A 20,613-nucleotide genomic window follows, 5' to 3' on the forward strand; every position below is an offset into this window, starting at 1 on the left:
TGGGCACAAACTGAAAACACAGGAGGTTCCCTCTGAACATCAGGAAACACTTTTTTAGTGTGAGGGTGAGTGAGCACTGGAACAGGTTGCCCAGAGGCTGTGGAGTCTCCATCCTTGGCGATATTCAAAAGCCATCTGGATGTAAGTCCTGGGCAACTGACTCCAGGTAGCCCTCCTGTACTACCTGCTGGCTGGACCAGATGCCCTCCAGAGGTCTGTTCCAAGCACAGCCCTTCAGTGATTCTACGGTACTGTGCCTCTGCATTCATTACAAAATGAATCGTATAGGGTACTTTCATTTTTCTCACAGTTTAGATTTCTAATACCTTACTTAGAAAAATAGTGGGGGAAGGAAATTCTGGGAATAAAATGTTTTGTTCTTCTTGTAAAATGACAGGGAAAAACTTTATCAAAAAGTCAAATTTTTGAGTAGTTATAATCATTTTTTGTTTGCTGTCTAGTATGTTAGCTACTTTGTTAAAAAAAAAAAAAAAACAAAACACACCACAGTTGATCAGTATGAATCGTGTTTAAAATACATCATCTCCCTAAGCACTGTCCAAAAAAATGGTGTTTGTAGGGACTCCCAGCAAATAAAAAAATGATGCATAAAGCAACAGGAGAGTTAAACGGGACAGATTACATAACCATCCAGCTGGGCCTGTTTTCACCATAAATCATTATTTCCATCAGATTCTTCCTGTTGACATTTTAGTGAATGCTTACCTTGAATACCAAGTTACAGAAAGGAAAACCCTTTCTAATGAATGTTGCTTAGGAAGAGATGAAGGGAGTAACTGGGCAATTTTAAGGGAATTACAATTGATTTTCTTTAAGGGTCACTTTCCTTACATGAAGCAGCAATAGCTAGAAAGGTTAACAACAGAAAAAAAAATGGTACCTAATTCTCATTATGGGGGGTGCACCTGCCAGCAGTAATAAAAGCAGTAAATTGCAGCCTGAGATGTATTTTTAATAGATTGTCAAGTTTTGCTTTTTTAAATACATATCAAAAATCTAAGGGAATAATTAAGGCAAAATCCTGATGATTTAACTGACCTATATAACCTTTAAACTGGTACAAAACTGTGTTCTGTTTAGAAAGTATGCTCTGAGGGTTATGGTTAAATATTTGAAACAGGCGAGCCAATCAGATCCCTGTGAGAGCACATTTAACTAAATCATTTATTAAACAGATGCAATCTGTATGCATGTATAGAGAGAAAAAGCCATGTTCTTAACAAATAAGGGAAAGATACTAACATGAATATTCATGCAAAGCTGTTATTTTCCTTAAATGAACCTTAAATCTCTGTATTTCATAAAGGTTGAATTAATACAGCTTTCTTAAGTGATGTGATAAGGATCAGCTGCCATCTTAAGAAGAAACTTACTGTACCTTTAAGAATTGCTCATAGAGTTGCTTAATGGTTTTCAGTCTCTGACTTTGAACTATTCTTGCCTGTTGAAAAACTTTTTGTTGCTGACGAAACATATTCTGAAGCAGAAGCAAAAGAAAAAAATAATCGCATTAGTTAACCAAAAGCGCTGGGACAGCAACACTAATATCATTTATTAGAATCAGAAATTCTGCCTTCACTGGAAATCTGGGTCATGTAATGTAGATCTCTGCCTAGAGAGTTATCCTTGTTCTTATTAATGAAAGAAAGACTGAAGACTGGATTAAGCCCTGAGTCACCTCCTGCGGTCCCTTCCAACCTGAATTATCCCTATGAGATCCCATGGAGATTGCTATCTAATGCAGTCCTCGAGGGTGTCCCAGGGAAACGTGCTGCCTAGGGAAAAGCAAAACTTGCAAATGTGCTGGGAACACAAATACAGCAACATCATGTGATTACATTCCATTGTATAGCTCCTATCCCCTTTCAGTGATCAAATTCTCATACATTTATTATATGCAGGCATATTTTTAAGCAGTGCATGCTAAAAGACAACTACTTTCCTTTACTCCTTTGTTGCCTGAACCCAAAGACTATGGATGCACAGAAACAGCACAGATCTTTCTTCTCCATAAGTGGTCTTCGCTTTTCTCAAGCCATATGCTGGCCTAGGGCATCACTTACTGCCATTTATAAACTTGCAGTAAAGTTTATACATGCACCCCTCTTCACTTTAAAATATATCCCAAAACTTAAACATTTACAGTTTGAGAGCCACCAAACTTGAATGAATTTTTTTAATCAACTACATAAAGTGTTTTTACATTTCTTGAGTGTCTAATCAACAATATTCCCTCCTTGTGAAAATACTGTGAAACTCATGCCATGCTGGAAACCCACCGCTAGCTTTTCTTCCTGCTCCTCTGCTTTCTGCACATCTACATCCCATTGCTGAAATAAAGTCAGGAACTGCTGAGAGTACTCATGATTGAGCTTCTGCCTATAAACAGACACTAGCCGTAAGTATGACAAAGGCTACAAAGAATTACAAGGAAAGCTAAGGTTCAACACAGAAATGGAGTAGAATAAAAGGAGCTGGCATAGATAAAGAAACGGACTATTTTGGTATCTGGGCCTAAGTGAATACTGTACGTTTTGAAAAAAATGCATGCGCGCGCGCACACACACTTTCTGAGTGAATGTGGTATATACATATAAGGAGACAGCACTCATATACAAAACTCAGGTTAAAAAAAAATTACAACAACTTTTCTTCCTAACAGTGTCAGGTTTTCTGAGATTTACTGTTTTTCTAACCCAGCTACAGATCTTGGCTTTAACACAAGGGGTTTATAATGAAAAATTGATTAGCTCATTCATTAGTTCACTATGCTCTAGCTTCTCTCTGTAAAAAATTTTGTGAATGCAAGTTTCAAATATATATATACATATAAACACCAAGACAGTTACAAGTATTGCTGACTTCCAGTTTTTAGCTGTCTCATTTTTCCGTTTGCTCTACTTGTAGTATCAGATGTAGTAATTAAATATGCCTTAAGAGGCGAGAAGAATGTTATGTAGGGTGAAAATTATTGTCTTTCTTAACTGGAATGGTATAAAAGTTTTACTGAACATTTTTCAGTTTTCAAGTAGAAACAGAAAATTCCAACTAAAGTGGAAAAAATAAAAACATTGGTTTAAAAGACAAAAATAACATCAAAGGTCATTTTCCATAAAGATAAAACAAAAGTAAAACCAGCTCTTTAAGGTACCTTGCTCTCAAAATTCCAAATCTTAAGTTTCTCCATTCGAAAGAGAAAGCACTATGCTAAACTATTACTGTCAATTTAACCAAGTGGACACAACTGGAGGCAGCAGAAACAGAGGACCTGAGCAGATATTTAGTAGGTACCCTACTTGCTATTTAACTGCAAGAAGATGGATCAACTATCCATGCTGTGACACAAAAGAGAATTTGACTTCACAGATTTGAAAAACAAGCATGAATGTTACCTTTGCTCCTGCTGTGTTTTCCAACATGTTCAATCTTCTGGTTACTGGTTTTGAGTGAGGCTTTCGTATACATTTCTAATCTTTTCCTCTTAGCTAAGAGAGCCTTGTTAATGTCAGCTAAACATCAAAGAATATTTAGAAATTAAGCATACCGAGATACATTGTGCCTTTTATTAAAAATGCTGATGAGTTACGCTTTGGAGAAGCGAATGAGGTGTGTTCTAATGGAAAGAAGCCGATGTGATCTGGGCTCCTGGCTGCTGGGTTTAGTGTCCCTCAACCTGCTGTTGGCACTGGTGTGAGTGCTGCTTCCCTAAGCCCCCCATACACCCTAACCAACACCTGGCCTCTAGAGTTGCAACTGCTCGTTGCCCAGCCCCACCAGCTACTCCAGCATCTGCTTTGAGTCCCACCTCTCTCAGGGGCCGGACCAAACAGGACCTACCATGATGTGACTCAGCTTCAGCTTCTTTCATTCTGGGCAGGATGGTAGTGGGTACAGTGTCAGACTGGCTCTGAGCAGACACAGTGAACTGAAACTGTCCAGCGGTCTGAACTCAGGGTAGCTGCAGTACTTCCGTTATGTACATTTAAATCTGTTCCTTACACACTGTCATCATGTGTTCCCCTACTGATCATTGTGGTCCAACATGCACTTCTTAACATACCATCAATAAGCACACATATATGCTTGAAACACTAGAAGTACTACCCAATCAGTTCATACTGCGTATCTTCAAGCACTGTATTTGGACATCTCACAGTCTGTAAATTCTCCATTCTCCATCCAAGCTAGAGATACCTTGCACAAACCTGACTGAGTACAGACATCTTGCTCTTTTCTCTAGTATTGAATGATGTTTTAGTCACACCATCAGAATCTTCCTCAGTTTAGCTGCATGACTGCAGTGCCAGCTCAGTTTCCAGACCTTCAAGGAATTTAGCTATGCTGACACTTTGTAATTTTTTTTTCTTTTTAGATAAAACCACACATTTCAGAGTAATATTCAAATTACTTAGACTTTAGAAATAAAGGTAGTATGTGTTTACTATAACTGTGAACATACTGAATGACAAACTATTTTTTATACTTTGGAGAGACTTACTACTTTTAAAAAAAGTATTCAAGTTAATATAAGTTAGTATGTTTGTTTCACCTTAATTTACATTTGGAGATTTAACAAACAAGTCACAGCTTAAGGTTAATACAGCAATTTCTTTTCCTTCTCACTGTAGTTTTCAGGAAACATCTGTCAAACCTCTCTCTCTAATTTGCTGAGGCATCTGCCCCTGCTAATGCCAAACCTATTATTTTTGAGCAGACAGCATCCTCTCCCTGATCCACTCATTTTCCTTCCTTCCATCCTATTTTTGAGTCTTCAATAACAAGCAATCCCAGCTTTTTAACATTGAAAGCCTCCTCCCATCTAGATCGCTAGATCTACAATAGCATTCTAATAATGTACCTTAACAGCAAAAAGTCTTAATTCATGGATTAAGGAATTCCTTGAACTCCTCTTTCACCTTAAGATTTACATGCAAGTAATGAGTGTGTACAGCATTTTCTTATACATACAATGAAAGTATTAATCAGCTATTGAGTATGTAATACTGGCATTAAGATGGTTTCCCTTCCTTCCACAGCTTTTTGATGCTTTGTTATGCTGTGATGTGTATTATACATTCTTTACAAGTGAAATGTGTTTCTTCTCTAACCTGTCCACTATCTAGAATTCAGCTGGAAATTTAACTAGAAGTAAAGCCATCTGAGGATCTGATTATGACTAAACTAAATCCAACTAGGTGACATGCATGAATCTCATCACTAGATGACTGGCATTAATTACCCTCATTCTTTAGCTCTTCTAGGAACTTGTACTCTTCTTCCTGACTGCTCAAATTCTCTTTTCTACTGATTCCCTGTTCTCTAGATTTCTGAAGGTGCAGAGTACAGACTACTCTCTAGCTCATTCTGTATCGCAACTACAATCTACTTCCAAAATTCCTTGTCTAGAATTAGAACTATTTGTTCTATTTAGCTGCTCATATTAACAATTACAAGCCCCTAATTTCCCACCGAGTCTTGCAATCCCCAGTCTCTTCTACGTCATTGTAACAAAAAATTGAGTAAGAACAACAGCTAACTCATATTGTCCCTTTTCTCTACAATATAATCCCTACCTCTTAAACTTCATCTTAAAATTGGAATTGATAATCAAAAGCAGTCATGCATCTTTCCCTTTTTGCTTTGTAATTACCTACACTTACATCTCAATGCAGTTATTTCCTTCTCTTCTTTCCCTTTGCTCTACTTAGAGATCTTTTTTCTGAAAACTTGTTTTTTTCAGAAATGCTGAAAAATGCTACAAAGACTGGTCATTTTATGTAAATCTTGAAAGTTATTTTATGGTAAGGAATTACTGCCAATTCTGCAACTTAAACATGAATTGTTTTTTAATTTATTAGAGTGTAAACATACTTACCTCCAAATCTTTCCAGCATATTCTGTACTTCACCCCTACAAAATAGTGTTTAAAATTTTTATTTGCCTGTTTTCTGACTTTAGAATAAGACCTGTTGTGTATGCTTAAAACTAATTTTTTTCACATGCCTATTACTTGTAAGCAGTGACAGAGCTGCTACTGTTCTACAAGGTAAAAAATGACACTCCTTTTCTCCTCCTGTGAGAGGTCTCTTTTTTTAGACTAATTTGCTTTTTTAAAAAACATCTACTAGAATATGAACTTACTCCCCAGTAAAAACGCAGTATTAGGCATTTAAAGGGTCCTGAGTGAGGGAGGATGGTAAATAAAATTGATCATTCCCTATACAAAAAGAAATCACAAAAGGTATTTGCAACATCAAATAAAAAAAAGTCCGTCACAGTTAGCATGACTGGCACAGTAAGAAAAATCCAAGACAAATAATATCAGGGTTGTTTTTACAACACCTTTAAGATCATAACACCAGTGTGTAAGGCAGTGGTACAATAGCTGACAAGTCCAAAAAGGGACATGGTGGGTAAAGAAAATGTTTATCTTGTTTTTATATCATCTTCTCCACAGGATATCACTTTCTTTTTTGAAGAGTAAAAAAAAAAAAAAAATCATCTTCAACTCAACAGCTATAATCTTGCTAAAAACTACTTCAACATACACTTTTTTATTACATTTACACTGTCCATAAATATTGAATTTCATAAGAGTTATCTGGAAAAAGGTTTTATTTTTCATGCAATAGTTGAATCATTTAAAGTACTGTTAGTATCTTGAAGCAACTAAGATCAGAGGGGAAAAAAACTGATTAAATTATCAACAATTTAGGATAAAACTTAAATCATCTTTTGAAAGAAACAACTTTAAGAACTCACAGAAATATATCAATTTTTTATGCATGTTCAAAAGCATCTACAAAGAAACTGCAGAATTACTCATTTTAAAATGTTAGTTTCTTTTTGTACCTACAACTACTGTATTATCTGTCACCTAATTTTTGAATCAAATACTAAAAAAAACACAAACAAACAAGCAAAACAAGCATAGTGAATAACTGAAATCAGTATCTATTTAAGACTTGCTTATTTTGAAGGGGGGGGGGGGAATCCTAACCTTACCCCACATCATCTGGAACCACATGAGTAGTCACCAAAGGTCTTTTCTTTCCATGCTTGTCCATTACTGGTGTTTCACCTTAATACAAATTTCAAAAAGATTGACAAAAATATCTTATATTTTGTGGGGGTCATTTGAGTTATTAAAAGTGTAATTACTTTTCTGTAATGCCACTTCTCTGAACATGTATCATGGGTCTCAGTTCCCATCCATAACACATGCAGCTCCTAAAACTTTGAATCTGGAGTTGATAGATGGTGGTAAATTATTCTGCAAGGCTAGACTTGAGCTGGCACTGCCTTGAGATCCTCTAGACTGGTCTCAACCAGTTTTAGTTTCTCTGTCCACTGCTACACAATTACTCCCAACTCACAATATAACAATCATCAGAAAGGTAAAAATAATCTAAAAATTGAAAAAGCCCAATCTGTAAGAATTTCATTTTACTGTAAAATAAGTACTGAAATTGTGTACTCTGACCTTTAAAAAAGCAAAATCACAAATAGATATTTATATTCTTTCCAAAAAATAAAAATCCTTGGCTGTCAGATTTCTATTAATGGGGGGGAGTGGGGGGGTGGAATTTAGTCTGAACAAATGAAGAAGGGGAAAAATTAAGAGAAACAAACCCAGAGATAACTGCTGAAAGACAAAAATCCAGAAATGCAGTTACATCAAACTTTACAAAAAACTATCATGTGATGAATGAGAACTGCATTTTTAAGCAAAGTCTACTTTTTTATGACACGCCCTCAAAATTAAACAAGAATCCCTTGGTTGACTTTTTCTTTTTTCCTCAGCTTTCTCTACTTCTTCCTCTTTCTTTTCTTCAGTTCAGATTCTTCCTGAAGTACTGTTAACCCTGCCAGCATTAAGACTCCAACCACCCTACCTGACTCAGCACTCCATACAAGCAAGGAGAGCTCCTCTTCTGTTCTATCCTGATCTCACAATGTTATATGCAGCCAGGTGATAGAAGGATATGGCATTAAAGTAAGGTAACAAAATCCTACTCTATTAAACTCCACCTATAATTTTAAGACATAATAGTGCACTATACACAGCTATTCTATTGTGTTCTCTTCTCTTACCAATCAAAATTATACAATAGGAGGCTAGCTGTCACAAACATTATGAACCCTGCTTACTCAGACACTCGCTAACACGGAAGTGTCTTCATTTCTATTCATAGTCAAAAATATTATAAACTTCACGTTTTAAAAAAAAGTATAAAAAAATCATATAAGGACCTTCTCTAATATCTTCCTCTGATCCACTCAGCTCTTTTCTTTCCTCCTGAAAGTCATAGGCAGGTATGGCTTTATCTTCCTGTGCTGATTTACCAGCTTTTCCTCCATGCTTTCTTCCCGAAGGTGCCATAATGAGATTTTCTTCCTACTGAAACGGTATGTTGTATTTGTTACGTAACTTTCCCCACAATACTTTGAAGATAAATATGTTTTCATGCTTACATTGACCTGTTATGGACATCCCTGTAATAGTCTCCACCTGTAATGATATTCAAGCAGTTAAACTCTTTTAGTTTTGGGGTAATCCACAGGATTACCCATCAGTGGTGTTTTTAAGAACAGGGTAAAAAAAGTACCAGGGCTAGTAGGAACATACTTGATTCTACTGAAAAACAAGGAAGTAAATTATGCACCTTCTTAAGGTGCCTGCCTGCTTGGCTTCCATAATGTTTATTATGTATTTTGTCATATTCAGTACTGAATTCCCAAAAAGCTATGACAATATTCCATTTTACAAAACACAGAAATGATAAACCATAAAGAACAATCTAATTCTACAAGCCATCCCACACTAGAGAGACAAATATACACACACATATGCCATTTTTAAAAATCCTGGGCAACTTTCACTTTCTGAATTATCTTTATTTATAGCTATTATGCCTCTGCGTTCTGTAATGTAACTAATGCAGTTTTTTGTATTCGTGAATGGTTTACAAGTACACTGCCCTCTTAAAAAAACAATATTCATTTCTTTAATAATACTAATTTTTATATAGTCTGTGTATTTTTATAAATATTCAAGGAGTAAAATATCTATTTAGAAGGAAAAGAGCACAGTTGTAATCATTAAATGCATAAGTGACAAAATCATTTTTTCCTTAAAAATTCTTCAAAAAATAACAGGATTACTTGGAAGATGGAAAAAATACAGGGAAAAAAGTATCAGCTGCAAGTACCCTGTTTTCCAAACTGATCAAGACGTGACTCAGCAGTGGCTAAACTTCTCATTCTAGACACAATTCAACAGAGCTAGAAATATCAATAGGTTTTCCACAAGTTAGGGCAAAGACAGATCTGAAAATTAAGTTCACACACTGAAATTGAGAACTCCAGTAAAGATCTTTTGAATTTCCAGGACTGTGAAGTCCCCCCAACATTAACAGCTGTCTCACACACCTGAGTTTCCCATTTCTGTTTTTTGAATTAGTTGTCCATAGCTATGAAAATGTTTTTTTAACCACATATATTTATTACATAGATATATACAAGTGGATCACACTAAGCTACTAAGCAAGGAACACTGCTTTTGAATACCCAGCTTTTTCTGTGGTTGATGCTTCTCTATATAGTATAAAGATTTTTAGACCGTAGTTTCTTGAAAAACAAACTCAAAACCTCTTTAAATTACTAAACTGGAAAATCAAAAGCTCTTGCATTAAAATTATCCTCAAATGAGAGAAAATTTTCAAAACTCATTCTGCTTTTCAACTACTGCGCGCGTTGAAAACACGTAAGGAGGAAAGTACTGATACGACATCTGGCTGTGCATGTCTCTGCTGCCAAACAAAGTGCTTCAACTTTAAACTGCAAGCATCTATTTTATCTCACATACAGGTACTTTTCTTTGTACTGAAAATTGGTATACAAAGCAGAACTCCCCAGTCCCTCCATACACTGTAAAACAATCTTGCCACCTCACAACCCCATACAGCCCTCACCCATGCTGTGTAGCTACCTGCTTTAGCCGATTCAAGTATCTTCAATCCACAGTTATGTGTTTAACAACAGTTTTGCAGAGAAACTCGCCTCCTTTTTTCACCCTACCCAAAAAGATGTGAAATAAACCAGTATTTGTGTGAATTTGCTATGTGGGGCTTTTCACCATGGGGGCCCATCTGTTTCTACCTCAGAGCAGCACAGGAGACTTGGACCCGCACCACACCACTACCACAACAGGTTTTGCGGGAAAGCCATTGGGGTGTCAAAGGCTGAGGAGCACCGCGATGTCCTAACCCTGTTCCTTACTCTCCCGCCCAAACACCTTTCATCCCTCCGCCTCTGCCCTGCGATGGTCTCTCCTCCACTCTCCCCACCTCGTTCCCGCGCAGCGCCTACCACGGAGGGGACCCACCAGCGGCAGGGAGAGAGTGCGCCTCACAGACTCCCGCAGGCAGAGGGAACACCGCTTCCTCCCAAACCCTTCACCCGAACTCGCACCACAGCCTCTCGCCCCCCTCACGCTTCCTCCGGCGCCCCCCCGCCCCCTCTCCCGGCGGAGAGCGGCAGACAGGGACGACGGAACGCGGTCCCGCCTCGGCAACTCCCACCCCCGAGGAAAAGGCGGGAAGCCGGCCGGGCCGCACAAACGGGAGGGGGACGCATGCGCAGTAACAGTCCCCATGGGGCCCTCGGGAACGGTAGCTGCGGTTCAGGTCGGGCACGTTGTGCAGATTCAGCATTAAACTCGTTTAAACCTCACCTACCTTTGCCTGGTTTTATTCTTTTCTTTATAGAAATGTCTTTAATTTCTCATTCAGACAACAAAAACTGCAAAATAGGTTGTTCTGGTGTATGTAGGCTAGGGTATGATGCCAAAGGAGGATTTTCCATAAGTCAATGCAAACAGGCAATATTTCTCCAGTCAGATTAATTTTACAAACTACATGTTTTATGTTTCAGATTTTTCTACTGTTCTCACAGGATTTTGTGTCCTCAGGCAGTTAAGGTATTTTGCTTAACCAAGACCAAATACAAAATCTAAAAAAAACCGTAACACTATTTCTGTTTTCAATCTTTTCATTAACCTCTACCATTTGAGAAATTTTACTTAGTATTTCCTTAACTAAGTTTAATTTTTCACTGGGTCTGGCTGGGGCAGAGTTATCTTTCCTCACAGCAGCCCCGATGGTGCTGCATTTTATACCGGTGACCAAAACAGTGCTGGTAACGCCCGAACCAGAGCGGTGTGCGAGCCATTGCTGAGCAGGGCCTGCACAGCGTCGAGGCCTTGCTCTGCGCCCCCCACCAGCCAGGAGTGAGGTGGGAAGGGGGAACACCGCTGGGACAGCTGACCTGAACTGACTGAGGACCATACTGTACCACACCAGGCTCTACAATAAAAGCCAGGGGTTTGGTCTTTCCAAGGCAGCTGTTGCTCAGAGACAAAGCAGGGATCGGTCTGCTTTTGGGAGTTAGAGTATCTCTCCCTTTGCATCATTTGGTTTTGTGTTTCTTCCTCCCCCTTCACTTAAACTGGCTTTATCTTGACCCACAAGTTTTTTGCACTTTTACTTTTCCAATTCCCTCCTTCATCCTACTGGCAGGAGTGAGTGGCTGGGTGGGTGGGTGCTTAGTTGCCACCACAATACTGTTCGCATCTTACCCTGCTTCGCTTGCTTGCTTTTTTCCCCAGGTACCATGCACACAGATCTTAGCAGTGATTTTCAATTAACGCTTCTCAGTAAGTTTATGCTACATCTTTTGGGCTCTTACTGCTGTAGTGAAACAAAATGGCATGAATCTACCTTCAAAACTGCTTAAACAAAAAGGAATTGCAGTGACAGCTGAGCTACCTATGCCATCTGTTTATTTATACATAACTTCAGCAGAAAAACTGCCTTAAAATTTCAGCGAAGTTTTCCCAACTATTTTTATTAGAATGCCAAATATCATTTTTAAAAAAACAGATCCTAGTCAAACTTGAATCCACCTAGTAATAGTTTGAAGTGTAAGAAGCTATCAAAGCTTTCTTGTATTTCTTGAAATGTCTCATTTTCTGCTAGTCTGAAGTACATAGATCTAAACTACTTACTTATATTCTATGTTTCAGCATTATATATTGCTAGTAGGAAAGACAACCTTAATAATTAGAAGTGCTTGCATTTTTACAGTCCTCAAAAGTTTGATTCTACTTTGAGAATCCATTCATGCTTCAAATTAGTATTAAATTATTACTATTGGAAGTTTTTAAAGGGAAAAATAAGAACTTTTAACATAAGGATTCATACGCATTAATGGCTAATTTATCAAAATGGGTGAGTTTTGGTTTACTTTAAAACAGAATTTAAAACAGAAACAACAGACAAAACTTTTATCACATTTTAGTTAATTTCAAAGCAAACCAAGTCTCTTAAAATACATATGCACACACATTTTGTACATCATCTGATTACAAAAATTAATGCTTTTTTGAATACTGCTAATACAATTAACTGAAGATACACCACCAAAAATTTCTGCTTGAAAAGATTCAGTATCCTTTCCCACACAAAACCGCACTATTCTGATGTCTCAGCAAAATACAGGGCCAAACCCTGTTAAATTTAAAAACACCAAAGCTTCATATGTCAGTACAAATGTTGTTTTCTGAAGTGAAACACTGCTTCCATACATTGCTACATTAAAACAGTTTGTTATTCATATAGAGAGGCACTTTTGCTTTTATATTTACAATGCTTGTAAATACTATACCTTGATCATTTTCATTTGATTACAATCCTCTCTTTGTAATCAAGCCAAGAAATAACACCATTGTATTCTTTGGAATATAATACACCAGATATAAAGTATCTTTCAAATAACCATTAGTTGTTCTGTTACTGTGTATTTTTTTATTAGCACACATTTTGTCCAAATCCCAATTAAATACTACAAATGGGGATAAATTGTCACTGTGCTTTAAACAATGTCAACATCAATAAATGTATACTAAATCTAAATGACAAGTTACATAATTCTCAATTTTCCCGTAGGGCTAAAAAAAGCAGCAATGACAGAAATTTGCAAAATGTTTTGGAATGCAAGATCAAGGACCTGTTAAGCTGATCCCAAACAACTTTGCTTTCCAACATTTTATCTAGTTGGCAACATCCACTGCAATAAATGCAGTTACATTTCTTTAGGTAACCCCTTTTTATAAAAAAGGATAACATGGCCATGAACTAACAGTTGTAAAGTAAGATCTGTTGAAAACTGCCTATGTACAGGTTTCCTGCAATTATTTTTTTTTGTTGTTTTGCATTGTCACAGCTCCAGCAGCTTGTATATCATGAAGAGTACTGCAGAGATTCTAACTGTAGATGCACGATTTTTTTTCTTCGTATCAACATAGTTAAATGTCAAACCATAAGAGACACTTATGAGAGAGAGATTTTAAATGCTTATCACATCTTGAGGTAGACTGATCTCCAAAATAAAGCTCTTTTACACTTTGATTCGTTCATGACCAACTTCCTTTTGGATCCTTCTCCTTGGAAAAATCTTTCGTTTAAGTGCAATTAGCTGAGGAGAGAAAAAAATACAATATTTAGTTCTCTGCTGGGCTAGAGGTGCACAGCTGGTCAGGCTTTCATCCTAGAAACTATAAAATCTGTAACATCCATGGTAATTAAGTCAATACTGTCTTTTTTTTTTTTTTTCCACTGCACAGGAAGAAAGTTATTTACTCAAATTCATCTATTAGGCGTGCGCATTTCCACTGGACTTCTCAATAACCAGAATACAAGCAGAAAGTGAAAAATACAGTATGCCTATATTCTGATTATTTTAAAGTTAATTTGTGTATTTAAATTAATATAACACCACGCTACATTTAGTTTCTAGAAGATCAACACAAAGCTGGCATCTTAAAACAGTATTTATATACCTAGCTGTACTACCAAGTTGAGTACCCCCTTCCAAAACCAAGTTACTAATGGAGGGTGAGTTTTCTAAGATATACAAAAGGCTGAAAATCAAGGGAAAGATTCATGCAAAAGTTACAGGTGGGAAAAAAATAATAATCAAAAGCCAACCTTTCAAGAATTACACCCTCTTCATCAGACCACGGAAAGTGTTACTTAAGGCCCCAACCTGCAAAGAATTACCCATATGATTTGTTCCATTGACTCCCTCTAAGTTTAGTAGGATTAATCACGTTCAAGAAAGCCATTCTATGCTTGCAGAAGTGAAGGCGGTTTTTTCCTTTGAGTTGGATTCAAAACCTTTTGAATTCAACAGGAGTCTTTGCAATTGCTTAGGGATGAGATTTAGATAAGGCCTCTAAATACCTTAAGATTCTCTTCAGGACCAGAGTACTGCTATTACTTAAATTTTCTTCCTGTTAACTTACTTTGCACTTTTACCCATATGTGTGTTAATAGACCAAGAATTTCAAAAACAATTAATGATTTTGAGCATCCAAATTTAGCACACTGACGATGGACTTGACAGTCACAAGGCGCCTGAAAAGGGAATACCACTCTCCTTCCCCCCATATGACTCTCTTCAAGGAATCTCAACATGATGAAGCATGAAACTGAAGCAACCTAATCATTAGTCATGTAACAACTTTACTTCCTTTATGAAGGAAAAATCCTAGCTACTCTTCAAAATCTATTTAAAAAATCCATCTTATGTTATCCTCAAGATTCAGCAATCTATTAAGTGTTATAGATTTGATAACAAGATATTAATTTTACCTGTTCAGCAAAAAATGAGATGACCGTAAATACAATAAGTGTTACTAGAACACAATGGGTCCAGAATTTGAGCTTGTCTCTATATGCCCTCCTGCACAAAGAAGGAAACAGAAAAACAGCTTCATATATTATAAATGCAAACATATAAAATTTAAAGAGTTTCCATGAAACAGGCAACGAAAGTTTTTTCCAGTACTGAAAGGGCAGCTAGAAAGAGGACAAAGGCACTCTCTTCACAAAGAGCCGCATGGAGAAGATAAGGGGCAACAGGTACAAGTTGGACTGGGAGAGGTTTCACCTTGATATAAGAAAATTTTTTTACAGTGAGAACAATTGTTCACTGGAACAACCTCCCCAGGGACATGGTGGAGTCCCCAGCACTGGAGGTTTTCAAGATGCAACTGGACAGGGTCCTAGATAATCTCATCTAGGCTCCCTTTCCCATGAAATGTTGGGCCAGATGATCTTTTGAGGTCCTTTCCAACCTGGGCTCTCCTATGATTCTGTAAAACATTTTGATAAAAATGGATTTCTACCAGCACTTCAGCATGCTTTAACCCACCCTGCTAGAAATCTGCTTTGGCTACAAACAAGTCAAAATAAAGCGTTCTTTTGAAGCTAACAAAGTCTTGATGGATGTCCTCAAAAAGAGAGCCAACAATGTCTACTCCTCCAGCACAAATTTCTACAGCTAACTGCTGAAATGAGTTTGCCCCCGCCACTGCTACAGCAGGGCTTGTAGCACTACAATCCATGCCCATTCTTGTCACCTACAATCCTTCTGATTCCTTGTACAGTTCCTCTAATATTTTCTCTTTCCTTACTAACAGCTATTTCTCATAATTTGCTGATCAGCAACAAAATTACTATACTAGTCTTCTTGTCTCATTTTTATCACTGTACCTGCGAACCTTTTGCTTGTATTCTCAAATCAACTACCCCAATTTCTGAAGTTATTTATAAAATGGCAAGAGGTAAACACACAAAAATTTCACACATTACATAAAATGAGACATACATGTATCTTTTCTGATGATTATTATCCAGCTGATTATTGCTGTCTGACAGATTAAAAAAAAAATCTGTCAGTGAGAGACATAACAGTTTATATTACCCCTGTGCAACAGGCATTCCAAACAATTTTGGTTTTGGTTTTTTTTTTTACATTTAAAGAAAGCCCGAAGTCCTGAATTACTTTAAAAAAAAAAAAACCAAAAAACTTTTTCTTTGAAGTAGACTAGAGTCAATCAATGAAATGTTAATGACTTTACGAGCATCAGAAAAACCCAAATCCTGCAAACCTCAAATTTTAGTCCATTCAAATCTTTTCACATTATTTTCACTGTTAACTCCTTCATGACAATACTGGGGAAAAAAAATGGCTTGTACCAATATGTTCTGTAATTATATGCTATCGCACTACAACAATTTGAAGATAACCTGTGTGACATACCATTCTTGGAGTTCATGCATGTGAAGGAAACGATTCCGATATTCTCTTGGCAGTTCAAATTGGGAAGGTATGGGAAACATTGATTCATAAAAATCCCTAAGCACCGCTTTCACTGTCTGAGCATCCTTATGATTGTGATCAATATTGTCATTTAGGCAAACAAATTTTCTAGAAAACAAGAAGTCATTAGAATATTTCTTTAATAATATAGCAAAGGTATTGGCAAACCAAGAACACAAACAGAATCCTCTTGAACAAAATTGATTCAGTATCCTTTTAAACCAAATCGATATATTTGATACTGGTAATCAGTTTCCTTATTGTTGCATTATTTTAAATTAATTTGATTTTAATTATAAGAGCACCAAGGCTGACAGCGAGTCAAAACCTCTGAGGAATCCAGTGACAAGCCACATTTCTCTCTCTTTTATTTATATAATGCTGCCATCTAATGGGCACTAGTATGCATCATCCCAGAGCCCACCACTGGATACGGACAGCAGGTTAGAAGGCCAGCTTTATGATTTGGATAAGGGGTTTTATAGTTTTAAATAAATTATGAGTAAAGTATCTTAAATAACAAAGTGAGCTCTATTAGTATTTTACTGTGTATGCTGCACTCTTCAGAGAAAGTCAGCATAAAAACTAGAAGATTGTACAAGAGAAGGCAAAGCTTGGTCCCCAGGCCTTGAGTTACTGAGAACACTATATAAATTGGGCAGGACATGACTTGAACCACAGACCCAAAGCTGAACTTGTATAATCAGCCAAAATACAAACAACAACAACCCGTATAGAATTTATATGGAAATCACTGTGACCAAATAACCATGCTCCCAATAATGCCTCTTGCAGAGACTTATTTCTTATATAAGAAACACACAACTATCTAAGTTACTGCAAATTATTGAAACTAAACCAGCAGCTAGTGTGCTAGACTGCTATGTACCCTTGGCCACTCTGACCTGGTGCTTGACAACAAAAATTCCTTTTCCCACATATGGGCAAGGTTATGTGCTTTATTTATATTGTGAGATACAAGACCCTTACATTTTCCCCAGAGGAAGAAATCTTATCTGGTGACATATGCCTTGTAATTGCTAACCTTTGTAAATAAGTAGTTCTAGTCAGCTGTATTCTCTATAGTATGGTATGCTCTTTCAAAGAGCAAAGTTCAGACTTCCTACTTGAAGCTGGAAATAAGCAGAACTCCAGAGCACGTGAATCGGCCTACACAGGGCCTTACCACTTTTCCCCAGTCTGTACTGAATCCGGCATAATTGGTAACCTTGCTCTAGAGAATTACATGCAGAGTATAAATAGTCATTCAAATTGCTACATCTGAGAAGAACAAACTACGCCTCTCCTCTTCAAAGATGAGCAGGCTATGTCTACACTATCGAGTAATACTATGCAAAGCAGCTAGTTATGGCAATCATATGTCTACAGTATAAGCATTTTGGGAGTTCACTCTGGACTATCCCTGACCTTGTCCGTTGGACTGGCAGCTCATTAGCCCTGGGAATGCAGTAGCTGCACTCCTGGAGTGTATATCCCTGTTTAGCTTCATCTGAAAGAGATGCAGTTTACAGACTGAGAGGTTGCTACACATAGCAAACCAAAGCACAGTAAGTGGGAGCAATGAGGATATTAACCTGTTTCAAATGGAAAGACTGTTTTAATCCATCCAAAAGAAACCAAACCTGATATTCCTTTGGATATTCCAGAATTAATGCCTAGACAATTAAGGCTCGCTTTTCCTTAAGGATGCAAACCAAACATTTTAGGCAGATCAGTAAGTGAACGATACTTTTAGTTCATCCCAAGAGAGGCACTGAATACCTGTTTTTAGAGACTGTTTATAATTATTGTTTTATATGCAGGGAAAACATGGCAAAGAGAAGGAAACAGCATGCCTACATAGCCATGCCAGCCTTCCTTTGCTAACAAGATATGACTACAGTACTGCACTATACTTTGCAGGAGCACAGCCCAAGCAATTGACTCAACCTCACCTCACGAACCAGCCAACAATCTGGGACCACAATACACTATTGTTCCTGAAGAGAAAAAAAAAAAAAAAAACAAAAAACAACCAACCAAAAGGGTATGCATATATGGAGTCTCAAGCTGAGTCCACAATAGCATGCCAGTGCATGATATGAAAATTAGGGAAGATTCAAGACAGATCAGCTCACCTGCCTCATCTTGCCTGCTAGGTTCCTGAGACAACAGACTAGACACCCTTAATCAAACACATCCTCATCTAAGGATACAATCACTCCACAGAATAGGCAGCTCCATTTTAAGTTGCTAGAACGCCTTAATCCGTTACACATACTCATACCACAACCAACACAGCCTCAGGATCAAGTCTGACATCAGCGACCACCCTTCAAAATAAGAAGCCAGTGATTGCAAGCATGAACTTGAACACTGAAGGTGAGAAACTCATGTTACGTGCCCTCTTTAGGCCTAACGCAGCTTGAAATCACACCTACATTTAAAAAAAAAAAAAAAAAAAAAAGTCCTAGCCAGCAGATACAAAGAAATGGAGAAGGAAGAGGAAGCAGCAGGATGAGTTAGGGCACTGCCTACTTTTCTTTTGAACCAGGTCATTGTGGGAACTGGAATGCAGGAGTTATGTGGCCAGAAGGCACTCTTGTAAGGAGGAACAATAGAATCAAATCACCTTCAGCTGCAAAATGTCTCAAGACTAGCATTCCGCTTTCTGAATGAATGACCTAGGAAGTAGTACAGTGTAAGATGCAAGTGAAAACCTGCTCTTTATCTACAAATGCAAATAATGTTGTAGCTTTACAGGCAGCTGAGATTACCCAATAGCTTGCTGTGACCTGCAAGAGGAGGTTTCACTTTCCCTGGCCCAAGGTACCTGGTCCTCCTTTCCTCCTTGCTCTGTTTTTGACACTTGTCAGACCCCTCCTTGAGGCCAAACATTACACTGGCAGAGAACTCTCTAGTTTTCTGAAGACAGAAGCACGATGCAAGATAAAAGTGTGCAAGCGAGAGCAAGGAAGGAGAGGAGATGGGTGGAGGCACCGTCTGACTTCTAAGATTAAAGATTAATTTCTAAGATTAAATTATCTCACCATGTCTTGTCAAACCCCAGACTTACACAGTGGGCTAAGGACTACAGTTAAATGCTTCTGCGAAGCAGATTCAGACTTGAGTATCAAACACAGCATCCTTTGCTTTGCAAGGTGGTTGCTGTGAAATGTATTCCAGGACATTTCTTTTCCACATTTATCTCACAGTCATTTCAGGAGCCTAATTCAACACTACAGAGCCTACTCTCAGATTTGGGTATTTAAACCTTTCACCACTGCAGAGTGGAGAAACAGAGGACTACCTTCCAGCTTTGGATTGTTTCTCACCAAATATTAAAAAAAAAAAAAAAAAATAAATGAATACCTCTTGCCATGTTGTAACAGAGCATGCAAGCATAATGTATATGCAAAACTGATTTCGTAACAAAATAATCCACACCTCAGTTTTATTTTAAAATTGCTACATAAAGCAGATCAAAATGCTCTTCCTTTAAAATAAAATTGCCTGCAATATAAACTGTATGCCCTCTAGAATGGCAAAAATGAAAGCCTCAGAAATAGCTGAAGTTTATAAATTTTCAAAGGTTTTAGATACATAAAAATGTAACAGAAATTAATGAGATAACCCCTAGTGTAACAGAGAGAGCAGCCACTTAGCTTCAGTTATACAGAAAAAATTAGAAGTGCTTCTGGTTGAAATTGGTCTTACCCTGTAACACACAGTGTAGAAATACACGGAAATAAATTATTTTTTCAACACACAAACAGTTTAAACAGTTGAAGCAGAAAATTAAAACCACCTCAAAACTTCATACAAATGAAGAAACAGGATACCTGGGATTTTTTCGTATGTCATCCAGCTGACCAACTACATGAGAAACATTTGTGCGAATCATTTTGAAGGCAATTTCCTCTTCTCCCATGATTTCAAACCTTATCGTTAAAATAATATTTATACATTAATAAAACAACCTAAAGTCAGGTTCAATAAATATTACTCTTATTTAATAACTTATTTCTAATCTGACTGGCCAACCTTCATTAGAATTTGCCATTTGCTTTCTATCAGTATATTTACTACTAAGCTAATGCTCTTTTTCAGCTAATGCTCTTGCACAGAACTACTTTCCTATCGATTTATGGGTGGCTACTAATAAATCTAAGAACTGAATTCTAATACAAAGTATATAAACTATGAGTTCTGGCATAAAAGTAACAATTGATCTGAGAGTAGACATAATGCTTACTATGCTATTTACTTTTTTTTTTTTAAAAACACACACAATTTACAATTGTCATTTATAATTACACTTCAGACAGGAGAAAACATGTTCTTATTTTCCAATCACCAACCCCA

At 37.3% G+C, this 20,613-nt stretch overlaps 2 protein-coding genes across 3 annotated transcripts in view; both read right to left on the minus strand.

Moving 5' to 3' along the window:
- SYCP3 (synaptonemal complex protein 3) overlaps window positions 1-10,075 on the minus strand; it is a 12,573-nt gene extending 2,498 nt beyond the window's left edge. The window contains 8 exon segments of the mRNA XM_050899453.1: window positions 1,400-1,498; window positions 2,301-2,400; window positions 3,414-3,438; window positions 3,441-3,530; window positions 5,897-5,931; window positions 7,027-7,102; window positions 8,275-8,422; window positions 10,013-10,075. Coding sequence (XP_050755410.1) covers window positions 1,400-1,498; window positions 2,301-2,400; window positions 3,414-3,438; window positions 3,441-3,530; window positions 5,897-5,931; window positions 7,027-7,102; window positions 8,275-8,404 — 555 coding nt within the window. The 5' untranslated portion in view covers window positions 8,405-8,422; window positions 10,013-10,075.
- A 2,286-nt stretch (window positions 10,076-12,361) lies between these two features.
- The window catches only part of GNPTAB (N-acetylglucosamine-1-phosphate transferase subunits alpha and beta), a 47,150-nt gene continuing 38,898 nt past the window's right edge, over window positions 12,362-20,613 (minus strand). Inside the window, exons 18-22 of one of the 2 annotated variants that reach the window (XM_050910725.1) lie at window positions 20,091-20,189; window positions 16,189-16,356; window positions 14,736-14,826; window positions 14,070-14,127; window positions 13,495-13,557 (exon numbers count right to left, since the gene is read on the minus strand). In XM_050910725.1, the coding sequence (XP_050766682.1) occupies window positions 14,080-14,127; window positions 14,736-14,826; window positions 16,189-16,356; window positions 20,091-20,189 (406 nt within the window). In that variant the 3' untranslated portion in view covers window positions 13,495-13,557; window positions 14,070-14,079. Of the gene's footprint in view, window positions 13,558-14,069; window positions 14,128-14,735; window positions 14,827-16,188; window positions 16,357-20,090; window positions 20,190-20,613 lie in introns of both variants that reach the window. The other variant, XM_050910716.1, reaches the window with a different exon arrangement.

This window comes from Gymnogyps californianus, chromosome 1 (assembly GCF_018139145.2).
Source record: "Gymnogyps californianus isolate 813 chromosome 1, ASM1813914v2, whole genome shotgun sequence".
Classification (NCBI taxonomy): domain Eukaryota; kingdom Metazoa; phylum Chordata; class Aves; order Accipitriformes; family Cathartidae; genus Gymnogyps; species Gymnogyps californianus.